A 23,120-nucleotide genomic window follows, 5' to 3' on the forward strand; every position below is an offset into this window, starting at 1 on the left:
TGCTTATTCCAGATTTTCTATGCTTTATATATGGTAACCTTTCACACGGTCGAAAAAAGATCAGTGTGGTTTCATTTTATGCTAAGCACGATGTCTCACTAATGACTTGTCTGGCATCCTGTACTGAGACAGCTCAGAGGTTTAGCAGCATTTTTCCACTACGTCTGCACAAACTGTATTGACAGGATCAATAGATAGAAAGGGGAGAAAATGATAGAAAAGTGTACATACCATGAGTAAAGTTCCACAGAGAAATAGTCCCAACACTGTATATTGCTATGGTGTATCTTGATTTCCCTTAAACAGTTTTAAAGAGTTTTCACACTCCTCTGTGCAGAGACTAGCTGCCCATAACAACACTCCCCTGCCAAACATATGCCCCTCCTTGTATCCCAGAAGTCAATTCACCAGTCAAGCCCATTGGCTCATGCTGTGTTTTCTGCTTCCCCCTTCCCTGCAGTAGCCCTGCCCTGGCCTAAGAGAGTAAACAGCAGCACAACAAACGATCTTTACTTTACTCAAGCTGCAGAGCTACATTTTACAGAATGATCATCAAATGGCTGTCTGGAGTAAGGGGCACCCGGCTGGAAACGGTGAACTAGTTTTGAGAAAGTTTATGCAGAACAGAATGTAACCAGAGCTCAGCAATGACAAGTCACTTCAATGGAATTCACCCTCAAATACCCAAATCACAGGGAGCCCAGCCCCTCTGTCCACACCCTTCCCAAACCCACACATGTAGAGACCTGCTCTTTTTAAAGAGGTACATTTAAAAAACTACTGTGATACAACACATTTAAATCAAATAATACATAACATGTTTACTCAGTATAAAAATAAAAAGACATATATATATATATATATATATATATATAATATTATGTTATTTAAAATATAAACACACACACACGTGTGTTAGTATATATTTATTTATATAAATGTATATAAATAATTATTTTTATTTTAGATTAAACTAGTCTGATTGCACTCAACAGCTTCCTGTTGCATTTTGCTCTGTTAATTTGTAGTTAGATTTGCAAGTTAACCTACTTGACTAGGGTCAGCAAACCATTATTTATCAGATGACTTTTCTGTGGTATTCCAATTTTGAAAAAGATAATGACAGAGAGAAATGTACATGTATATGAACATTTGGGACCAAAAAACGGCCCTGGACTTTTACCCAGGGGGGCCTAATTCTGGGCCTAAGTAAAGTACGGTCCAGGGGGAGGGGGGCTGGCAATGTGCAGTCCGCTAGTCTACACGTGGCGACCAGCCCACATACAAATCGACCTGCCCACCTAATAAAAAAATGGATGGGCCCTTCTGGCATAATTCTAAACTATTACTTCCTAAAAGATCTGAACTCCAGTGAGGTTCTTTGTTCACCACGGTCTCTCTCTACTGACAGTCATGCCATTCAGTTTGAACATCCAGAACACTAATCTTTCAACATAATTTAAAGGTCCAAATACTTGCTCCTTCTGAATTAAAAGTGCTTTTCATTATGGTTATATTTTACGATTATACTTTAGGTCAAATCCTCTCCAAAACAAATATTCATATTACAAATACACCGATCAGCCATAACATTATGACCACTACCAGGTGAAGTGAATAACACTGATAATCTTGTTATCATGGCACCTGTCAATGGGTGGGATATATTAGGCAGCAAGTGAACATTTTGTCCTCAAAGTAGGAAAAATGGGCAAGTGTAAGGATCTGAGTGACTTTGACAAGGGCCAAATTGTGATGGCTAGACGACTGTCTATCCAAAACAAGCATTACAATGCCATCTGCTGTAACAGCGATGCAAAAAAAAAAAAAATCCATAGGAAATTCGATTCCTGACACTTGCCTAATGTGTTAAGTTATGGGTTAAACCAGGGGGTCCCAAAATGCGGCACAACACATGATTTGGGACACATTTATTTTTCACCGGTGGTTCATTTTCTACTGTGGCATGCAACCTCCTTAAATTGGCCCTCCATCAACAGACATTGGGAACACCTGTGTTAGACAATCTTCAAACTGAAACAAGTTGGGGAGGCTACTGCAGTTAAGTTTGTTGCAAAGAGAAGAAAAACCCTTGTGTGTGTTCAGTATGGCACATATGGAATCACCCTAATCATTAAAAAGCAAACCTGATATTGTAAATATTAGAAACAAGGTGCTGTTGCCCAGTGTAGTCAATATGATTAACTCCCTGCTAGAGAATGACAAAGAATGGCATGCTTTTGACAGTCATTTAGAGGTTTGTGTTAAGGAGATGTGGCCTACACAGTTTTGCAGGTTAAGATTAAAAAAAATATATATATATGTCACCCTGACTAACAAAGCATTTTTCTTCTGCTTCACTTTTTCGATTTTAAACACACCCCGGCAGCACATTTATCTCAGACTGGTATAACTACTTCAACTGTACTGTAAACATGCAACTGACAACAATACACGCTTGCTTCATTTTGTCCATGTAAATTTCAATGCGAATTGATTAGATTGCATGGACATTATGGGCCTGCAAATTATTTCATCATGTGTAATACCAGCAGTCTGAATTCACATTTTGAGTGCATAGATTAGCATGAAGAGAAGTATGTTACAGTAATTCCCTTACTTATATCAGTAAATCCTTCACCAGCTTTGGTAGTTCCTGTGCTGACTGTTCCCTAACTGTTGGTTTAAACACAGATCTCATCTTCTACAAATGACTCCTCAGCTAAAAACATCACATGTAAATGTAACATTCTGATGTTCACTGTTGTTCTGGGTGCAATACAGCATTCTTGCATACATGAGCACACACTGGTGGAGTCAGAGCTCTATGCACTTAAACTTCTTCAAACTGTGACACAAATAACAGAAAAGAATACCTCTGCAAATGAATAGTGTAAAACAGACATGTTCACATATTTACACAGCCTGTGATCTCCTATTAAATGGCAAGTTTGGATTTGCCGGTCTCTGCTAAGATGTTTATATGTTCAGATTTACAATGGTAAAAATGACTTCAAAAATATCTTTACTTGAATCATTTATTAAAATGCATTCTTAAGGATTTGGGGAGTTTAAGATTCTGTAGATTCTGACTGTAAAAAATGAAATTATTAGTTATTTGTAATAACGACTTCAAGCAGTTAAAAACATCAAGCACATCAACCCAAACCTCACAATAAAGTACAGATCTACATATAAGTACATGAAGTCTACACATACTGTATTTACAGACCACTGTATCTTTTGTATAAGGGACAAACAATGGTCTTCTCTTTCACTGTATATGCCCATGTAATGTGTGTAGGAGGTACAGCACTTCCAACACTGAAGTAATCCAATCACAGATAACTAATCTAACAAGCATAATGTTCAGCTTTTAAGTATCTAGGAAAACACCCATGTTGTCAGGCACACCTTTAAAAAATGTTTCATAAAGCTTAATTAATGGATGTTTTATCTGAACAGGCAGAAGTAAAACAAAGCAGGATACAATGACGTAATACAGAGCGACTTATTATAATTATAATTTTTATCATTATCAGGTATGGTCAGATGCCATGAAAAGTTTTAAAGAATGACTCACTCATTATTGTACTTTTAAGTGTGTTTGAAACTATTAATATAGATATTCTTATGAGCTAGCATGTTAGAATAATCAGTCACTGCTGTATGTGTTGGTCAAGCTCTCTTTTACAGAAATCAAAATAGGATATTAGCCTTTGCCGACTTTTGCCGACTTTTGACCTCCTATTTGTCAACATACTACCATGCAGCTGATTTCTTTGTATTCAGGCTCATATGCAATAGTTCCTTCTGTCCACAAGGGGTCTCTGTTACAAGTTCACAATAGAAAGTGGTTTTACTGTATTATTATCCTGGGCAATATACAATTGTTACCATTTTTACATACAATAACCCATTTATACAGCTGAGTTTTAACATGAGCAATCTAGGTAAACTACCTTGTTCAAGGTAGTCTCCGACCTGGGATTGAACCAACGACCCTCTGCTCCAGAGTCCAGAACCACTACTCCACACTGCTGCCAGATACTGTACATCTATCACTAGCTTATTCAATGAATTTGTCTCCTGGGGCACAGTTCCAATGGCTGTTATTAGTCTGTGCTTGTTGCCACTTGAGTTGAGCATACTGCTCACCATCTTTAACTGTTCTGTGGACTACATTGTGATGAACATTCAAGCTTCATCAGCTTCTGCTGATAACTTTCACTTTGTTTGACTGACATTAATTACAGATGCCTTAGTGTTTCATTTTTTTTTTTTTAACAATGTTTTTTGTTGCAGAAACATGACAACACAGAAGCAGTGCTACTCTGTTCTACACACTAGCTGTGTGAACTACATTGTTTTTAGTACAGCTATTTTTGGAGATGAGATTAGGTAAAGGTTTGAAGTATATAGCCATGTTCATTTTTCTTTTTATCCTGCAGTCTTTTCTCTATGTGTCTGACAGGCTCAGTCATGCTTCTGTCTCATCATCCGTGTAGTTAATTTGCTATGAATCTGCTCAGCAGTTTGGACACAATGCAGCTGGCAGGGTTCTACCCATATTTAAAAGTGCTCTGTGAAAGCATACATGCCTGTTTTGGCATGTCTGCTTTAACAATGGAAATTGAAGATCTTGGGAGAAATAAAAACATTCAGTTTGGAACAAAGTATGTAAGTGTGCAGGACTTGGTTCTTTACACAGTTTTGGTTTTGACTAAATGTGTCATTTTTTCTCAAAAAATATTTTTATTGATTGACAACCTGTAATATTCAGAATCAGGATTGACTGAATTTAAATTTACAGTTCTGTTGTGGACAATAATAGATATGAAAGTCTCAGCCCCATGTTATGACCTCCAAAATTTACTCTGCAGCTAAACTTCTTAGTGTAACTTGTGGACTGTGAACTCTCAAACATGCAAAGAACAGGAAATTGTTTTATGAGAAGTCCGCGAATTCACTCTTGGACTCTGGAATGCTTTTTAATCGGCTATTACAGGGACTCACATATTGTATTTCACAAATAATAACTTTTGTTTTGTTCTTGTTTTTAGAAGAAGTTGACATCTGCCTTATCTGGTCATAAATGTAACGTGTAACTTGCTATACATGTACTGAGTAACTCTGTTGCATATTTTGCTTCCATTATTACTGTAATTTCAAATTAACTACAAATATAATAATTCATAAAAATACTACCTCAAAGCTTATTATTTCCTGGAAGTGTATAAAGAAAGCAAATCAATGTCACACCATGCCTCATTGCAACACTGATAGCTGTCCCTATTATGGTTTCCATTTCCTTTCATTCAAGGTCTCGGCAGTTTTTTTCCCCAAAGTCTTTTCTGACAGATGATTTAGTTAATGTGACAAACCAATCCAAGCTGAAGTAACAGCATAGAATCACACACAATGCACATAAACCGGTTATGCAGAACTAAATACAGAAAACAAAACACCAACAATCTAACAATCTGAACCATACTGCAAATGGCAGCATTCCTCAAAGTACATTCTTCACAAAAGTCTAAATAAGGAAATGTTGCATTACGACAGAACAAGATACATACAAAAAATACTTTTAATCCAATGGGAACAGCTGTAGTTTCCTGTTATTTTCTGATGTTTGCATGCATGACACCAGTCAGAATTCAGTTGAACGCTTATAAAAAGATCTAATGTCCACACTAACATCAGCACAATTGGACTAATAGCTTATCAGATAGGTAAGTCTGAAAACACTATGTTACAGTACCTGCTCTTCCACCGAGACATCTTCCAGCATCTGATTTTCTTTAGGAGTCCTTAACCAACTTATTAACTGGCCCATCTCTGCTTCCTTCTTCTAACTCCGAAAAACTGTCTGCTCTCTGAGCAACAGCATGCTGTGATCCCGACTAGGGGTTGGATTTAACACTCAAGCGTTACTGAAATAGCTCACTTGGGTGGTGTCAGCTACAGTTAAGGGAACAGCACTGCACACAAGTCATTCCACCTGACAAGAAAATACATCTGATATGCATTTCAAAAGCAGGGGGAGGGAGAGAAAGATAAGTTATGGAAGCAATACAACAAGTTTGTCATTCAAAAAACAAGGGCCAGAACCTTGTTACTCAATCAGCTGCTCTGTGATTATTATTGCAAACAAAAGTCACTGCCAAATAGAGACAAAACAACAGTTCACTGGAATGCCTACACAGAGCAGAAGCAGTAGAGAGCTTGTTCTTTTTTGATAGAGATACTCTGCTTAAATCTCAGACAAGCAAATTATTACACTGTGGTTTGCTTGATCAGAGCCATCTTACATGTGCGATCATTCCCCTCGAAGCCTTTTGCTTATGCGAAACAATCTCCTACAAACTACATCTTTATAGGAGAAATATACTGAAACATGATAAACCTTGTTTCTGCACTGTTCAACTTATGTTCATGATTGAACTTATGTTCAATACATGTATAATCCCCAGTTGAAGAGCCAGTATGTTTTATATAAACTGTATTATGTTTTATATTTATAATAGTATTCTGACCAAACAAAGTAAGTTAAGCTAGCAACAGCTACTAAGGCAGTTGTTCAGGGCATACCCTCTATACATTCTTGTCAATACTAAAAGGATCAAACAGGTGAGAGAGAGGGCCCAGAGCTGTTTGTTAAAAGTTTGTTTGTGTACTTAATTGCTTTCCCAGATTGGCAGGAACTGTTTTGTTAAGATTGATTGACAGTTGTAAAAGCTGACTTAGGGATCGGACCTTTGCAGTATATCAAAGGAAGCCAATCTCACACCTCCCCTCAGGAAGACAACCAAAAACATTTAGAGACCTGACCACAAGACAACACTTTTGGAAACCTGTGACTGACTCTGCCCACTGAACCACATGTCATGCATTGTATAAAAAGCTGTTAACTTCTGCTGTTCAGAAAGAGACTACGCTCAGGTGGAGAGCTTCCATGTCAGAGCCTCTCAGGCCTGGCATATAAAATAAATACATTCATCCTCTGTGCATCAAGACTGGGTTCTTCACCAGTTCATTCATTTCCAGTACTTTTGTTACATTGTTTCCAATATTAACCAAGCTGTTCTTAAAACTCAGGTCAGGCAGTTTTGCAGATTGTGTTACCTGAAGGGCACAGGCAAATTACAGTACAGAATGTCAAATTTATGTACATGTTGACAGCAATTTTCTATATCACAGTTGTGTAAGTTCCATTATTTTATTTTTTGTTACAAAACAATGTTTACCAGCCTCAGAAAATAGTGCTTCCATATAGCCTATGATATGCACATACTTGTAGTCAATGCCTGTTCCTAGTGCTGCACATAGACATTTAAGTTAAATATATGGTGCTACAACCGACAGATGTTTTTTTATAAAAATAGGTAATAGTTGTACTATAGAAGGTAAGCTGGGAAAAAAAACTAACTAAAAAACAATGGCATTAGGACTTCTGAGATTTTTTTTTTTGTCTGAAAAAAAAAAAAAAAAAGTAAATATAATCTGAAAAAGTACTGGTCTGGTGGGTTAGTTTTAATTTAAATCTGAATACCCAGTTTACTTGACCTTTAATGTGCATTAGGCTATAGTAAACATGAAAATCTACTATTTTGTATAAACTACCGGTCGAATGTTTTAGAGCACCCCCATTTTTCCAGTTTTTATTGAAATTTAAGCAGTTCAAGTTACAAAGGTAAGTGGTAAACTGCCAGAGGTTACATGTCAGATGGTCAAAGATCACTCAGTTTCGATCGGATTTCTTTGAAAATAGGCTTGTTTTGTTCAGAATAACCTAACGATTAATCCAGTATACATTATCTGATGTGCTATCAAACACAAAGAAGTTCAGATTCAATTATGTAAAATCGTTGTGTATTATTAGTACACTGTAAACAGAGTTTTCCATCTTGACATTTTGAGCTCTCTACGGGTGTGTGTTGCGGGGATGGTCTTGTTTTGATCAGTAGACTGTCTGGTTCCACAATATGTCATAATTGTCAATATATTCTGAGATTTTCAGGGCTCTACGCTTACTTTTTTCCTTAGGAGTACTGTGCCCCTACATTTTTTAATTTAGGGGCACACTCCAAAAAAAAATATATATATTAGCACATCATACAATCTTAAATGGTTAATAATTAATGCTCAAATAAAAAGCAAATGCAACAATGTACAAGACATGTAAATACAGTGACGTGCACAGTCTAGTGGGGGGGTAGTGGCTCTCAAACCAAAAAAGGGGCGATCTGTTCTGAGGGGGGCAGCTAGCGAAGTCAGGTCCCGGGGGTGCCAGCGAAGTAAGGTCTGGAAGGGCCAGTTGGTGCATATAGGGCTCTCGGGGACAAAAAGGGCAGGGGAAAGAAAAGGGGCACCCCTAACTTGTGCTATGTGAGATCAGCTTTGCACATGTTGCAGCACAGTGTCTTCAGTGTAAATTCAATGTAAAGTGCTCCTATACATTCCACAGGTGTAGCTGCAGCCTCCGCCATCTTTCCATTTCTTTTTAGTAGCTGCGCCCCAGGCAGACCCAACTAATCCACAATGAATTACATTTTAATAATCAACGTTGTCCATTAGTTGTTGCAGCCCTACTGTCGCTGAGTATTGTATCTGTAAATTTGTTTCAATGACGAGGCGGCTAACTCCAGCTAGTAGGTGACTGGATAGCGCACTGCAACCCTTGATATTTGTGAAACCCACCTAATGTAATACACTGCTGAATTTCCACACAACTCCCCCTGTTGGACTTAAGAGTATTACAGCAGAGCTGTTCAAACGTATAATACAGAGGGCTCTGCATTTTATACAGCTTTTCTTTTCAATTGTATTTCAACTGCTATCCCCTATACAACACTGCAGTAAATCCAGCTTTGGTAGTCATACTGAAATGCAAATCAACACATTACGTTTTGACTAAATAGAAAAATAAAAACTAATAATAAGAACTATAAATGGAAATTGGCTTAAAAAAAAAAAAAAAAAATCAAGAGACGTATACATGTAGCCAAAGACATCGCCATATAAAAGCATTTCATAGAGTGAATGCACACAATATCTATCTGGTATTCTGCACACTTAATTTATTAATTTAATTTATTTTACACAACTTGCAGTTTATCTGTGGACCACACTTGCTGGTAACCTGTGAAGTTGGTTAGAGGGAAACCAACATATCAAGCTAATTAAAAAACAGGCTTGGAATAAAATAGTACTGTGAAGTAATTCAAGACACAAATTGGAATGAAAAAACAGAAGACACCGGGCTTTGTGATGGACAGGATTGAGAAACACTTCATTATAGTATCACGTCTCTTGTATTGCAGGGGCTCTTATGCAAGGGCAAAGTACTGAGAGAACTGTCACACATATGAGCTGGGAGGAAATAGGCAGAGTGAGAATGAACCTACTGGTGATGGACAATATGGAGGGTTAAAGTAATCTAGTTTCTGCTGCTTGCTTGATGGGCTTTCTGCCACACTACTGCATTTCCGCTTTGTACATACAAGGACCTACTTAACATCCATTGGTGTATTTCAGCACACTGGTATCTATCTACTTGTGTGTTACAGTCACTTAATCTTGTGCAGGGTTCCTGTGGTTCCTGTACCCTTCAACCCCCACATGCTAAATATTCCAAGACCTAAACCATAGTGTTCTTATTAAATTAAAACTTAATTTCATTCAAAATGTAGTCCACATTACTTGCATTTTGTTTTTATTTATTTAAATAAAGCCAAATGCAAAATATTGTCTTGAATGCAGAAACATAGATTTAAAACAAGAGAAGGCATATTCAAACAATGAGCTCTGAGAGGAATGAACAAATCAGTAACAAAAACAAGAATTTAACTTGGCAAGCTACAGATGACTGACACAGGCCTGTTGCTTTAAACTCAGAGACCTTAATTCAACTACGCGTCTGAATTAAATTAAAACTGGCCTAGCCGACTTTCACTCTACTAACCACTGAAAGTGAAAATAGTGAAATCTAAACAATTAACATTTTCTTTGATTTCAATTACTCACACATCATAGTTGTGTAAGAGAAGAGGAAAATATTTTCAAACACATCTAACCTGTGAAACTGCATAACTTTCCGCTACACAGCAGCAGCAGAAAAACATCTCCACAAGAAAGACTGTCTCCAGTCTCCGTCTATCCACAGTTGTCGATCTTCTTCTAACGATTACTGAGAGACTTGCATTTTAAAAACAGTAAAACTAAACTGCAACTACTAGCTATGAAAAGTTACTTTAAATGCACTTTAGGCTCTGATATCACCACACCCGTTCTCTCTTTTCTGGGGATTGGTGATCTACACAGGCTTGTAATTGAAGAGTGGAAATCCACCATGCTGCATGTAGTAATTAAATTGACATGGATGTTTCTCATCATGCACTGTTGACTCCAGAGACTTTCTGGTTAAGGGCTAAAGAATCAGCATCGTTGGAGATATTTTTCATAAACTTAATTGTCCTAGAACTTAAGAACTTCAGATACATTGTTCATGTATTCTTTAAAAAATATATTATTTAATGCCACAGTAAATCAAAACTTTTAAGTCTTCATTTTATAATTAGTACTTGTATAACTGCTTCTGATTCTTAGACATAATTGTAACTCATGTTTATCATTAATCTTAACTGTAGGACCAAGTCCAAATTTAATTTTATATTATTATTTGTATTATTATTATGATTATCTGTATCTGCCCAAGCAGTCCTGATGAAGAAAAATGTTATCATAACTTCACTGGAATGTTCTGAAGTGCTTCTTCAAAATGGTCTGTGATTCAGTATTGAGCACTACAAGAAAGACTGCTTAATTGTACATGTTTCCAGCATATATCAAACTTCACCTTTCAGAATCATTATGAACAATTTAAAAAGACAAGACAGACAGCTACAGAGTACTATAAAGGAAGCTGATCATCTGCACTGGTTAAAACTGCCCCCCCCCCATTCAGTACAGCAGTTCTTGTTTGTTTGGTGAGAAGTTGGTAAGCAGGTAAGTTGCTCTCAAGTAATAATCAAAGTGAATAGCTTATTATTGTGTTACAAAAGGCAGGGTGGTGCTAGCAGTGCTTAATATATAGAGCAATGTGTTTGTGTTTTATCATTTAATCATGGTGTAGTTCACCGGATATTTGAATAAGAATAAGTTAAGGAGCAAGAAATTAACTGATAACAGATGAACAGTCCTGCCCAGAAAGCACACTCCACCCCAGCACCACACAGAAACAGCCCAGCCCAACTTTGGCCACACAGGATAATTTGCAGGCTCTTATATTCTTGCACACACTCCCGCTTAAACAACCTAAGTGTGTCAATATCTATATACAAATTAATGTAAAGGAACACTTTTTTTATTCATTGCTCTGCCCTTAAGATAGTCTCTGTAAATAAAAAACAAGTGCACAAATCCTGACACCAACTCTAACCAGAGTTCTTTTGCTCAGTGATAAAAATGTAAATGTTTGTCTTATTTTGTAAAAGATGTAGGCTAAACTTTTGAAAATAGTTTTAAGACAACCGGTGCAGTTTTTCATTGTGAGCATATACTTAATATTCAGATAATAAAGTAGATTCAACTGCATAAAGTATTAAGTCATTTCAATATTACCATGTTGTAGAGGGTTTGACAAACAAAATGTATGATTTGAACTCTTAATGTTTAAAGACCATGGTAATATAAAGTGTTTTCGTATGAATGTTTTTAATCAATGTTGGCCCTTAATTAAAACCAAAATTAACAACAACAAAAAACACCATCAACTTCTCATTCTCTCTTCACAGACTTCCATTCTAATAATTTACAAAGGGATTTTTACTATAGGCTGCATAACCTGAGCAACCGACCCATGTCCTTTGTGAACTCAATTTGCCACTTTCTTTTTGTCTGTCTTGCCATCACAAAATCTGTAACACACAAGCTACATCTAGACAAAACACCTGTAACCCCTCCCTTTCAACAGTTGCAATGGTCTTGCTGTTCAACGTTTCCTGTATCCCTTTTTTGCAGTCAACATATATGTAAAATATACACTCACCTAAAGGATTATTAGGAACACCATACTAATACTGTGTTTGACCCCCTTTCACCTTCAGAACTGCCTTAATTCTACGTGGCATTGATTCAACAAGGTGCTGAAAGCATTCTTTAGAAATGTTGGCCCATATTGATAGGATAGCATCTTGCAGTTGATGGAGATTTGTGGGATGCACATCCAGGGCACGAAGCTCCCGTTCCACCACATCCCAAAGATGCTCTATTGGGTTGAGATCTGGTGACTGTGGGGGCCAGTTTAGTACAGTGAACTCATTGTCATGTTCAAGAAACCAATTTGAAATGATTCGACCTTTGTGACATGGTGCATTATCCTGCTGGAAGTAGCCATCAGAGGATGGGTACATGGTGGTCATAAAGGGATGGACATGGTCAGAAACAATGCTCAGGTAGGCCGTGGCATTTAAACGATGCCCAATTGGCACTAAGGGGCCTAAAGTGTGCAAAGAAAACATCCCCCACACCATTACACCACCACCACCAGCCTGCACAGTGGTAACAAGGCATGATGGATCCATGTTCTCATTCTGTTTACGCCAAATTCTGACTCTACCATCTGAATGTCTCAACAGAAATCGAGACTCCTCAGACCAGGCAACATTTTTCCAGTCTTCAACTGTCCAATTTTGGTGAGCTTGTGCAAATTGTAGCCTCTTTTTCCTATTTGTAGTGGAGATGAGTGGTACCCGGTGGGGTCTTCTGCTGTTGTGGCCCATCCGCCTCAAGGTTGTACGTGTTGTGGCTTCACAAATGCTTTGCTGCATACCTCGGTTGTAACGAGTGGTTATTTCAGTCAAAGTTGCTCTTCTATCAGCTTGAATCAGTCGGCCCATTCTCCTCTGACCTCTAGCATCAACAAGGCATTTTCGCCCACAGGACTGCCGCATACTGGATGTTTTTCCCTTTTCACACCATTCTTTGTAAACCCTAGAAATGGTTGTGCGTGAAAATCCCAGTAACTGAGCAGATTGTGAAATACTCAGACCGGCCCGTCTGGCACCAACAACCATGCCACGCTCAAAATTGCTTAAATCACCTTTCTTTCCCATTCAGACATTCAGTTTGGAGTTCAGAAGATTGTCTTGACCAGGACCACACCCCTAAATGCATTGAAGCAACTGCCTTGTGATTGGTTGGTTAGATAATTGCATTAATGAGAAATTGAACAGGTGTTCCTAATAATCCTTTAGGCGAGTGTATATATGTGTACCGAATGCTCTGCTAAAAGTGGTGAAGGCAAACAGACAGCAACTCACGATGAATATTCATAATTACAGTCAGTTTTGAAAAAATAAACATGTATTTTATTTCATTTATAAAAGTTTCCACAGCAAAGGCAGCTGCTTACACATTTTGACCCAGTGGTCTTCTTCACCGCATCGTCTATATAGAGAGATTAGACACACACACACACACACACACACTCATAAATAAATAACAGGAATATAATAATAAAAATACTACCCCTTCCACTTAATATGACAACAATATGGCAGCACTGGGAGTAGTGGTTAGGGCTCTGGACTCATAACTGGAAGGTTGTGGGTTTAAATCCCGGGTGGGGCAGTGTTGTTGTACCCTTGACCAAGGTACTTCACTTAGATTGCTTCAGTAAAAATACCCAGCTGTATAAATGGGTACAAATGTAAGTCTGCTAAACGATAACAATGTATTGTAACATTTAACACTATAATTTAGATGGATTTAAACTATTCCTTAAGTTAATGAGTCTTAAAACCAGGCCTAGTGACATTCTTTGTTACAATATATTTTTTAAATAGCAGAACACAAATTGACTGATGCACTCAAAATCGTATGGAAAACAGTGTCAAAAAAGGAGTATACTGGACTTTATTCCACATTCCAGGGGACTAGATTGGGGACCAAAGGCCATAACAAGGTCTGGCAGGGACACCTGAATCTTGATCAACAATCTCATAGCTTTGAGTCTCACACTTCACCAGCTGACCTGACTTCCAGCAACATTAATCTCCACTATCACCACTATCCCTGACACTAAAGTTCTGTTGGTAACATGAACTTCTAGCTTAAAGAGCTTGCACTATTATTAGGTGTAGTCATTCATGGTCACTCATCTTCTGGAAATAGTGCCCAGTGCTCATGTATACTAATAGAAATTTAAGGTTAAGGTTCCCTTCCCTTTGGGTTATGATACTATCGGTCTTCCGCAATGTGATGTGTTTGAATCCAATGTAGTATGAACTGCAGTTTTAATTTCTTGTGATTCAGCAGAAATCATGTAACATGTTCTATAGCTGGCAGTCTGTCACACTGCCTGCAAGGCACCACAATCCCACTCAATTTCAAACTTTTTTCAAACGTAATTCTCACTTTTACGAGAATTTACCCACATATGCCACTGTTGTCTTCTCCGTTGCTGCTTTCTTAGTGTTGAATAAAAAATGTGTTCAACTTTCAGCCACCACAGGGACCTTCGCATGTGCACTAGCATACAAGTCCATTCTTAATTATATGCATATATTAAATTAGTTTGCTCTCATTACGAATTACTCTAACAAGTAAAACCAATGCACTTGCATATTTTTTCACAACCAAAGCATTTTAAATAAATATACAAATATATTTTGCTAGCATAAAGTAACAAGCCATTAAGTATTGGGAGGGAAGGTAGGGAAGTGTCTCTTATCTGCTCCAATGATGCAAAGAGTGATTACCTGCTGCCTGCCTTTAAAACAAACACCGCTGCAGTGCATGCCGGAACTTGAGCCGATGCTACCAATGCATTTGATCCAGCTCTATACCATCTCCCTGAGAAATGCATTTGATTCGATCGCCGAGCGTTTACACTGCCAGTTTTGAGCAGATTAAATGCTACTGATGCATATGATCCCAATCACAAATGGCAGTGTAAAAGTGCCTAGTGTGCAAACAAATATCCTTACATTTCTTGCACTTTTAGATCACCAGCAGGGGGCAGAGAAAGGATGGATTTACTGTAACCTCACATAGATAATGAAGAATTACTTCTGTACTTTACTTAGGGGAGGGTGGGAATCCCATTAGCTTGTATGTATTTTGTTGTTTATAGGTCAGCACTCAGCTGAGGCAGTGGACATTTGTCAATACCTCTAGAGAACCAAACTGCCAACAGAGTGATCACATGAGGGGAAAAATGCAAATGCAAGGACTGTCATGAAAATATTGAGCAACCAATTTACATTAGCACAAGCTAGTGAACTGGCACCCAACTAAGTGAAATTGCTTTACTGATTTTTAACATACCACTGAAAATTTAGGGATTCTTAATACATACAGTAGAAGTCTACTACAGGATTTCCCCAGGCAGTGAAAACTAGCCTGATAAGAAGGGTTTTAATTATGCATGCCTTGGCCTGCTTGAAAAAAAAAAAAAAAAAAAATGTATGTGTAAAATAAAATATATAAATATAGAGCACAGATACTTAGACAATCAAGAAACAAAGTTACAACACATGTAAGAAAAATTAACACTGGACTGAAGAATCAGAACTGTGGAAAGTAGATTTAATGAAGATTCATATTGCAACGCCAGGAGGTTGCACCTTATTAATTCTAAGAATGTTTGGTAACACAGCTTCTGTCTGCAGAAATGACAATTGCAGTTAATCTTGACATTGACTGTTTGAGTTTGGCAGAGCAGCACAGAATTGGGAACAGAGCCCCATCTTAGCCTTTAAATCACAGCTGAAGACTCATCTTTTTAGTCTGTTTTTGTAGCCCATAGTGCTGCCGGCGTGCCATGGACATGGAGGGGAGGCAACCAGGCCTAGGCCTTAAGCCATGGACCCCCAGAGATTTATTTTCTTCTATAACTGGTCATGCCTAATTACTTCTGTGTTTATTTACCTATTTGTGTACAGTGAAGGGCACTGTACAAAATACAATTGAATGATTGATTCAGAATGAAGGATCATTGGAATGTCAATTTCTTTGACATGGATATAAGAGAAAAATCTTGTCTTATTATCACAAAGTATTTGTAAAGAGAATGCACCTAAATCCTTGAGATCTTTGAAGGGAGGTATAGATAGCACAACTGCTTGCCATTTCTGAGGTCCACCATTGTGGTCTTGTTCACCGCAGTAAATGAGGTGTGGGTTAATAAAGCAGCTTGTGTTAGACCTGAACCTCTCCCTGTTTTTGTACATTTGATGATTACAGAATTGGAAGTACAGAAGAATCAAGTCTTGGCATGCTCAGTCTCTCAGTGAGCAATTTAGCCTGAGTCCCACTCCTAACATGCTATGTTGCCTTGTGGGGTTTTTTTGTATGTCTGTTAATTTTACCTCAAGACGCACTGTACACAATAAAAATAATATATTTTATTAAACATAATAATAACTAACAATAAGGTCCCAAAACTGAACTGATTTCAGTTAAAATGCTTCTATAATAATACTTTTTCATAATTCATCCCATCCCCCAAATCAGTCCTGGAGAGGTGGATGAATTTAACACTTCTCTCTGGACTCTGAAATGTTAAGTGGGTACAATATTTTCAGTAATCAACATATATTTTAAGTTATCAGCTTTTAAACTAAAATTAGAAAGTAATAGATAAGCCCACCAGAGAAACTAATTGCATTAATTTATTAATTGAGATCTCCTGCTGGAACAAAAATGTATAGACACTGCAGCCCTTCGGGACAGATTATTCGTTTTTTCAGTGCCCATGGGAAGAATTCAGACCCCCACGGACTTTCACATTTTGTTTTGTTACAACCTGAAATGTTAATGCATTAAAATATGTCTTAATTATTTTAATGTAATTTTAATGGATTTAGATGTTTTTTCTGTGTTTGATTTACACAACACTTTGAAGAGTTAGATTATTTATTGTGAAACAACAGTTAATGAAAACTAACAGACAAAAATGTAATGGTTAGAAAAGTATTCACCACCCTATACTTGGTAGAACTACCTTTGCCAGAAATTACAGCCATTAGTCTTTTGGAGTAAATCTCTACCAGGTTTGCACAACTGGATTGTGCAATATTCACCAATTCTTCTTGTTAAATTGTTAAAGCTTTTGTCAAGTTGAAATGCCCAAAAGGTCCTTAAAATTAAAGTTAACCACACAATGATTCCAGTTAATATTTCAATATTTTCAACAGAAAGAAAATGTAAAACCAAGTATATATATTTTTTAAATGTTGTACCTGAAGAAACTACTGTATCAGTAAGACGCTGTTAGTTATACTGTAAATTGTGTTCACAGCCATACAGATTGTGGTTTTAAAACAAGACTAAAGCCTTTTAAATAGAATGAAGATACATAGGCTATGCTTATTATGAAAATTATGAAAATGCAGCTATATTGTATGGGGGATCACATTTAAAATAATGAAATCTCTTTACACCTGCAGCAAATCTCTGTCAATAGTGAGGAGGCAGTGTTGAGCCTGGAATTTACCTTGATAGTTCTGTTTTCTACTTGAAAATCCTAAATCTATTAAAATATCAAACTGTATAATATAGTAAAGGCATAGTAAAACAGAAAATTAGCAGCCTATTGCCTACTTCTGGATCTCACATTCTAATCAACATTTTGCATGCTTGAGAGAAAGTTAGGCAAGAACCAAAGTCTTGAACTGGATGCAAGCTGAGATTGCGAGACAGTGTATGGAGCAGAGTAGCCAAGCATCACGTGTGAACCGAGGCAGATAATACACCAGACAAGCAGATGAGTAGGGCCTGGAAAAACAGCTAAATTGAGTAGAGGAAGGAATGGATTATGCATATCTTACTCACTGAGAATTGGCAAGTGTGTGTCACAGTGAAGACTTGCTGGGAGTAGGATGGAGCAGGGCCAGGGCTGACTCCAAGATTCTTAGTGTTAGAAGAGGGAGAGAGTATGGTAGATTCCAGTGTAATTGAAATGGGGGAGAAAGTGACGAGGAGGAGGGAAAGAAGAGAAGATCAGATCTGGAAATGTTAAGCTTGAGATGAGTGCATCCAGGAGGGGATAGCAGAGCAAGAGATGTAAGAGGGGAAGAAAAGGTCAGAAGAAAGAAGAGAGAGGAAGATCTGGGCATCATCTACATAGAAGTAGTAGGACAACCCATGAGATGCGATGAGGGAGACAAGAGAGCAGGTGTAGAGAGAGAACAGGACAGGGCCCAGGACAGATCCATGGGTACACCTGTTAATGAGAAGTTGGAGTGTGAATGCAGTACCATGCCATGTCACCTGGTAGGTGTGGCCAGGGAAGACAAATCCTGTGCTTGTCTGATTAATGTGACTTTTTACAACTTCAGTGTCGCTTTCTTATCAGGATAAAATAAAACAAACAAAACAGGTGTGTAGTCAGCAAGGTGAAACATGTTTGAAATGTTTAAAAGAATATGCACAATGTTGCCATTGATATTGAGATAGTATGTGACAAGCCCAGTGCACACTCACCGCAGTCACCAAACTGCTGGCTGTGGCTTTTTCATTTCCCCCCGTCGCGGCTGCTCCAGTCACTTTCTTCTCTGCTTGCTGCAGGGGGAAACAAAGTCTCCGTCACTAACCTGTACTGATACACAGTTCACCTCTACTGGTTAGAGAAACTCACACTGTGATTCTGTCCTTTGCTAAAATACACTATTGTGCACAGAATGTTAAGAGGGCAGGGGCTCGCCAGCCCTGAAATATTTAACATGGTACACAGCTCTAGAAACAATTTCAGAGACCACTGCAAAATTATCAGTTTCTCTGGTTTTACTATTTATAGGTATGTGTTTGGGTAAAATGAACATTTTTGATTTATTCTATAAACTACTGACAACATTTCTCCCAAATTCCCAATAAAAATATGAATGGAATGGAATGGCTGCCATACATGTAGAGATGCTTATTTAAGAAAAATCTGCAGTGGTCTCTTAATTTTTTCCTGAGCTGTAACCAGGCTAATTCAAACAAAATTATCCAGACATTAACCCATGACATAGGAATTGTAGGGTGTATGCAGTAAATAAACAAACAACCAAGTTCTAGAAACTATGAAGCATTCACTCAAGAGTGGACAGTTTATGCAAAGTTTTTTTCTTCCACTTAGACAATGACAGGATAGTTGCAGCAGTGTCTATACAGCAGAATAGGTGGTTTCATAGTCATTCCTTTCTTCAATATATATTTTTTTTCTTCAAAGTTTCCAAAAATCCACATTAGAGCCACTAGGGTACAGCAAGTGAAGACTGACTATATGTGCCTGTTAAAAGCTTGTTGTGTCACATTCCTGCTTACAGCTCACAGCCAGAAGGGCGTTGCCTCTAGGAAGAAGAAAATGGGCAGAGCCAGGGTTTGTGTGTACATTTCCAAACTGTGGTGTTACACAACCTCTATTCACCTCATCCCTCTGTTCTCATAAACCAAACTGCACAGAAGACTAGTATAATTTCTGGTCTAAAGATTAACATTTAACACCAATGCTGACACCAAAGGTGAAATGTTTTAAGCAAGAGTGCTGTTTCTCCTCAGATCATTACAACATCTTACCAAGAGGTTAGACAGGTAGCGTTTCAGGAGAAAGCTCCCAAGGCTACACAGTATTCACCAGTAGTGCAATGCATGTCTTACACAGGAGGTCAAGCAAAAAGCATTAAATTAATAGAAGCTCCCACAGACCTAGATTAGCACCAGTGATATACATGGGCTGGTTTCACATACCCAAATTATATTTTAATTGTCCCTGCAACAAAGTATTTTCATGTATGTTTGATGACAGCTGTAAAAGCGCATTCTAATTGTTAGAAATGTCCAAAAGGTCCTGAAATTTTAAGTTAACTACACAATGACTCCAGTTAATATGTAAATTTTGCTTGAGGGCTTGAGAGAAAGTTAAACTAATTTCAAGGGGATCTGTAACATTCATCAGTCATTGGTGTGACCCAGAAAAGTTGATCTTGGCGTTCAATTAGAAGCTAGAAGTTAGGAAGGCAGAATCTTATTATCAGACACCTTTCATTCATTTCAAAATGCTAGCTGTTGCTGAAGGATTTTAGCAAGGGGATGTTAAGGGTCTCTTTCTTTATTTTCAGATGTTACATATAACGTGCAACACACTGCCAAAACTCATCAGAAGATGCTATCGAGGTTTAGCCATTATGTGTTGAACGATTCAATGTAATCCAGAATCCAGGTGTTTCTTTGCGCCATTTATGGACAACTACGCGTCATCACATTCCTTACATTGCAACGCACTGCAGCGAGGTATGTGTAGCTTTTAGTCTGCTCTGTATCCTGTTCGCATTCAGAACAGCTCTAAAAACTCTTAATGCATAAATAAGTACATATAAACATCAATATCAGTCTATTGAAACTGCTGGATATCCTTCAATTGTACCACCAAATTACTTTTTCGGACTGAGTGTTTTGAAACCCTTATCAAATACACACTCACAAATGCTAGATTCGCTCAAAAGCTGGTTCCCACTCATAACAGTGGCACACCCCTTTCAAAACCTCACCTGTAAACTATATTTGAACATGCAAAGGCAATCGCAACATAACATACATACGCGCGTATGAAAAGATATATTTTATCTTTTATGGTTGTTCATTTGATACATCTCGCTGAACGGCGTTACTGTGGCCAATCCTGTACACATGTTTGGAGTCGCCATCTAATAAAACAAAACGCAGCTGACATCACCCAGTACTCAACACAACACAAATCTCCGCCGTGTCCTTGGGTACAGAAATAAATCATGCTTTGCAACTACTCTGAACTGTCAAATCTTTGTCTCACACGTACATCAGCTATAGCATTCCTTACCTGGGTGGAAGAGCTGCACTAGACATTTTTACCTCCCTCCTCTCCCCTTCAATTTGCCCCGAAACCATACAGAGTTTGAACTTGTATAAATCAGAACAGTACTCACTTGAAGAGCCCAGTATCTTGCATAGGCCATTGGATTAGGTTAGGGTAGTCAGCGCTACGGGATCCAAATTAAGTCCTTCTCTACTCTTTCACCGCACAGCTAATATTCAAAAGCACGCAGTTCGGTGCGTTTACTACGCAGGCAAATACAGATAACAGTTTAAACAAGGGCGGATATCAGTGTCGTCACAGAGATTGCGCTCTGTCCAACTTCTGCTACTTCTTTTAGTGTCGTGCCCCCAAACGCCACCCTCGCCATCAGTAATCTTAAGTATTCACCGCTCCTCGCAACCCTGAAAACAAACATTGACCAAACCTTAAAGTCCACCACAGCCAGACTCCTCAGTCTAAAGATCGAGTCGAGGTAGGGGGGTAAGATGGCATTAAAAACGCATGTAGAAAAAATGACACTACAGCATATTTCTCATTATCATCAGAAATGGTGTTAAACATAATTCGTGCCAAAACAGCGCAGATCACTGCAGGCACTTTTCTGAATCTCTACAGTTTAGTGCACGATCGTATTAACCCTTCAACCAGTCAGACAGGGGAAAGATTTATTTTATTGTGGGCGTGTGACGCATGACAAATATTGTAACATTATAATTCCTCTGATGCAAGATAACGTTGCTGTTAATACCATTCAACGGTTAAAAAACATTCAACATCCACAACCCCTAAACTTACACTAGCTACGTTTTTTTTTTAATCTGTCGAGGCAGCACTTGGTTAAACTGAGGCGTTACAACTGCGGTTCAAAAGCAGGGCTGTGGCGTATTTTTCTGTTTTGATTTCACAGGGGGAAAGTGGTGATCGGAATTGTTAACAAACAGATCAATGCACAAGACTCTACGACGCATTCAATAAAAAAGAGAAACATTTGCAAATTAACTTACCCCTTTAGACTTCTTCGAACGATTGTGTTTCCCCTTGTTTGGCATTACTGTATGGCAAACGGAGCGGTCTGCTCTGAAAGTTTAAATCAGGACGGAGTCAACGCAGAACTGTATATGTCTCTTGTTCTCTAGTGTTTCCTCCCTCCTGCCGATGTCAAATTATAAGTCAGTGCTCGGTGTGTTTTTTTTTCCACTAAGGTTTGTGTCTGGCAACGCTTAGCAAGAGGCGTGTACAAACCTTGCCTGAAGCATTTGCAGCGGATTTGATTTAACGAGTGGTCCAACAAAATGTATTTCTTCATTTTTTTAAATCAACTGCCTCTTCCTTCTTCATTACCTTAGCACCGCCTTCACCCACCAGCCCATGCTCTTGCCGAATATGCGTACCTACTGGATAGAGAGTCAGAAGATCAGGTTTTAGGCTTACATGCATCCAGTTATTTATTTCTTAAACCACAGTACTAGCACACTAAAAGAAACAGAGTACAAATATTAATATATATATATATATATATATATATATATATATATATATATATATATATATATATATAAACGTATTATTATTATTATTATTATTATTATTTTAAGATCAAATTTACAACATTTTGAATAATGCAGTCACTGAAGTTACAGGCTAAATAAATCAGATTGTATTTATTTATGTTTTACTTTATTTGTTATGGTTCTGCGAGTCAAGCTCATTATAACGTTGGATAACGTGGGAGCCGCAGAGAAGCAGGAGCTTAGAAGAATTAGAGACTGCAAGCATCAGCTCTCCTCTGTCAGTAGATTGTGTCTGAATGTACAGAAACTGACAGAAGAATGTTTGCTTATATGAAAATCCTGAAGAATGTAAGGCAGTGTTTGCTAACAATAGGGAGAATATAAATTAGTTTGCATGATCATGCCAGTAATATATGCCCTCTGTTGCATTATTTAAATTATAATGTGGAGATGTCTTCATCATTTTCCACACAATGTTATACACACACACACATATAGTGTGTAAGTTTTTACAAAGACAAACACAGCACCTTAACATTTTAATTTTACAGTATGATCTTTTTAAAATGCAGCCCAAGGCTGTCTCCACACAACAGAAGAGCATAGTAGCACCACTTCATCAGGTTTAACCAGTTTGCCTCAGGCATCTATCAAGCTTGCTGCTACACAGGTTTAAAAAGGAAACCAATGTATAGAATGTATAGAACATACAGTTAGGTCCATAAACATTTGGACAGTGACACAATTGTCATCAATTTGGCTCT

General features: G+C 37.9%; 1 protein-coding gene across 10 annotated transcripts in view; it reads right to left on the reverse strand.

The window, feature by feature from the left end:
- cast (calpastatin) overlaps positions 1-22,147 on the reverse strand; it is a 59,494-nt gene extending 37,347 nt beyond the window's left edge. For 2 of the 10 annotated variants that reach the window (XM_066711806.1, XM_066711803.1), the window contains exons 1-4: positions 22,088-22,146; positions 21,850-21,922; positions 18,493-18,570; positions 17,842-17,919 (exon numbers count right to left, since the gene is read on the reverse strand). In XM_066711806.1, coding sequence (XP_066567903.1) covers positions 17,842-17,919; positions 18,493-18,570; positions 21,850-21,922; positions 22,088-22,101 — 243 coding nt within the window. In that variant the 5' untranslated portion in view covers positions 22,102-22,146. Of the gene's footprint in view, positions 1-231; positions 387-5,764; positions 5,917-17,841; positions 17,920-18,492; positions 18,571-20,954; positions 21,099-21,849; positions 21,923-22,087 lie in introns of those variants that run through there. The other 8 variants (XM_066711807.1, XM_066711805.1, XM_066711804.1 and 5 more) reach the window with 8 other exon arrangements.
- Between the last annotated feature and the right edge of the window lie 973 nt (positions 22,148-23,120).

This window comes from Amia ocellicauda, chromosome 8 (assembly GCF_036373705.1).
Source record: "Amia ocellicauda isolate fAmiCal2 chromosome 8, fAmiCal2.hap1, whole genome shotgun sequence".
Classification (NCBI taxonomy): domain Eukaryota; kingdom Metazoa; phylum Chordata; class Actinopteri; order Amiiformes; family Amiidae; genus Amia; species Amia ocellicauda.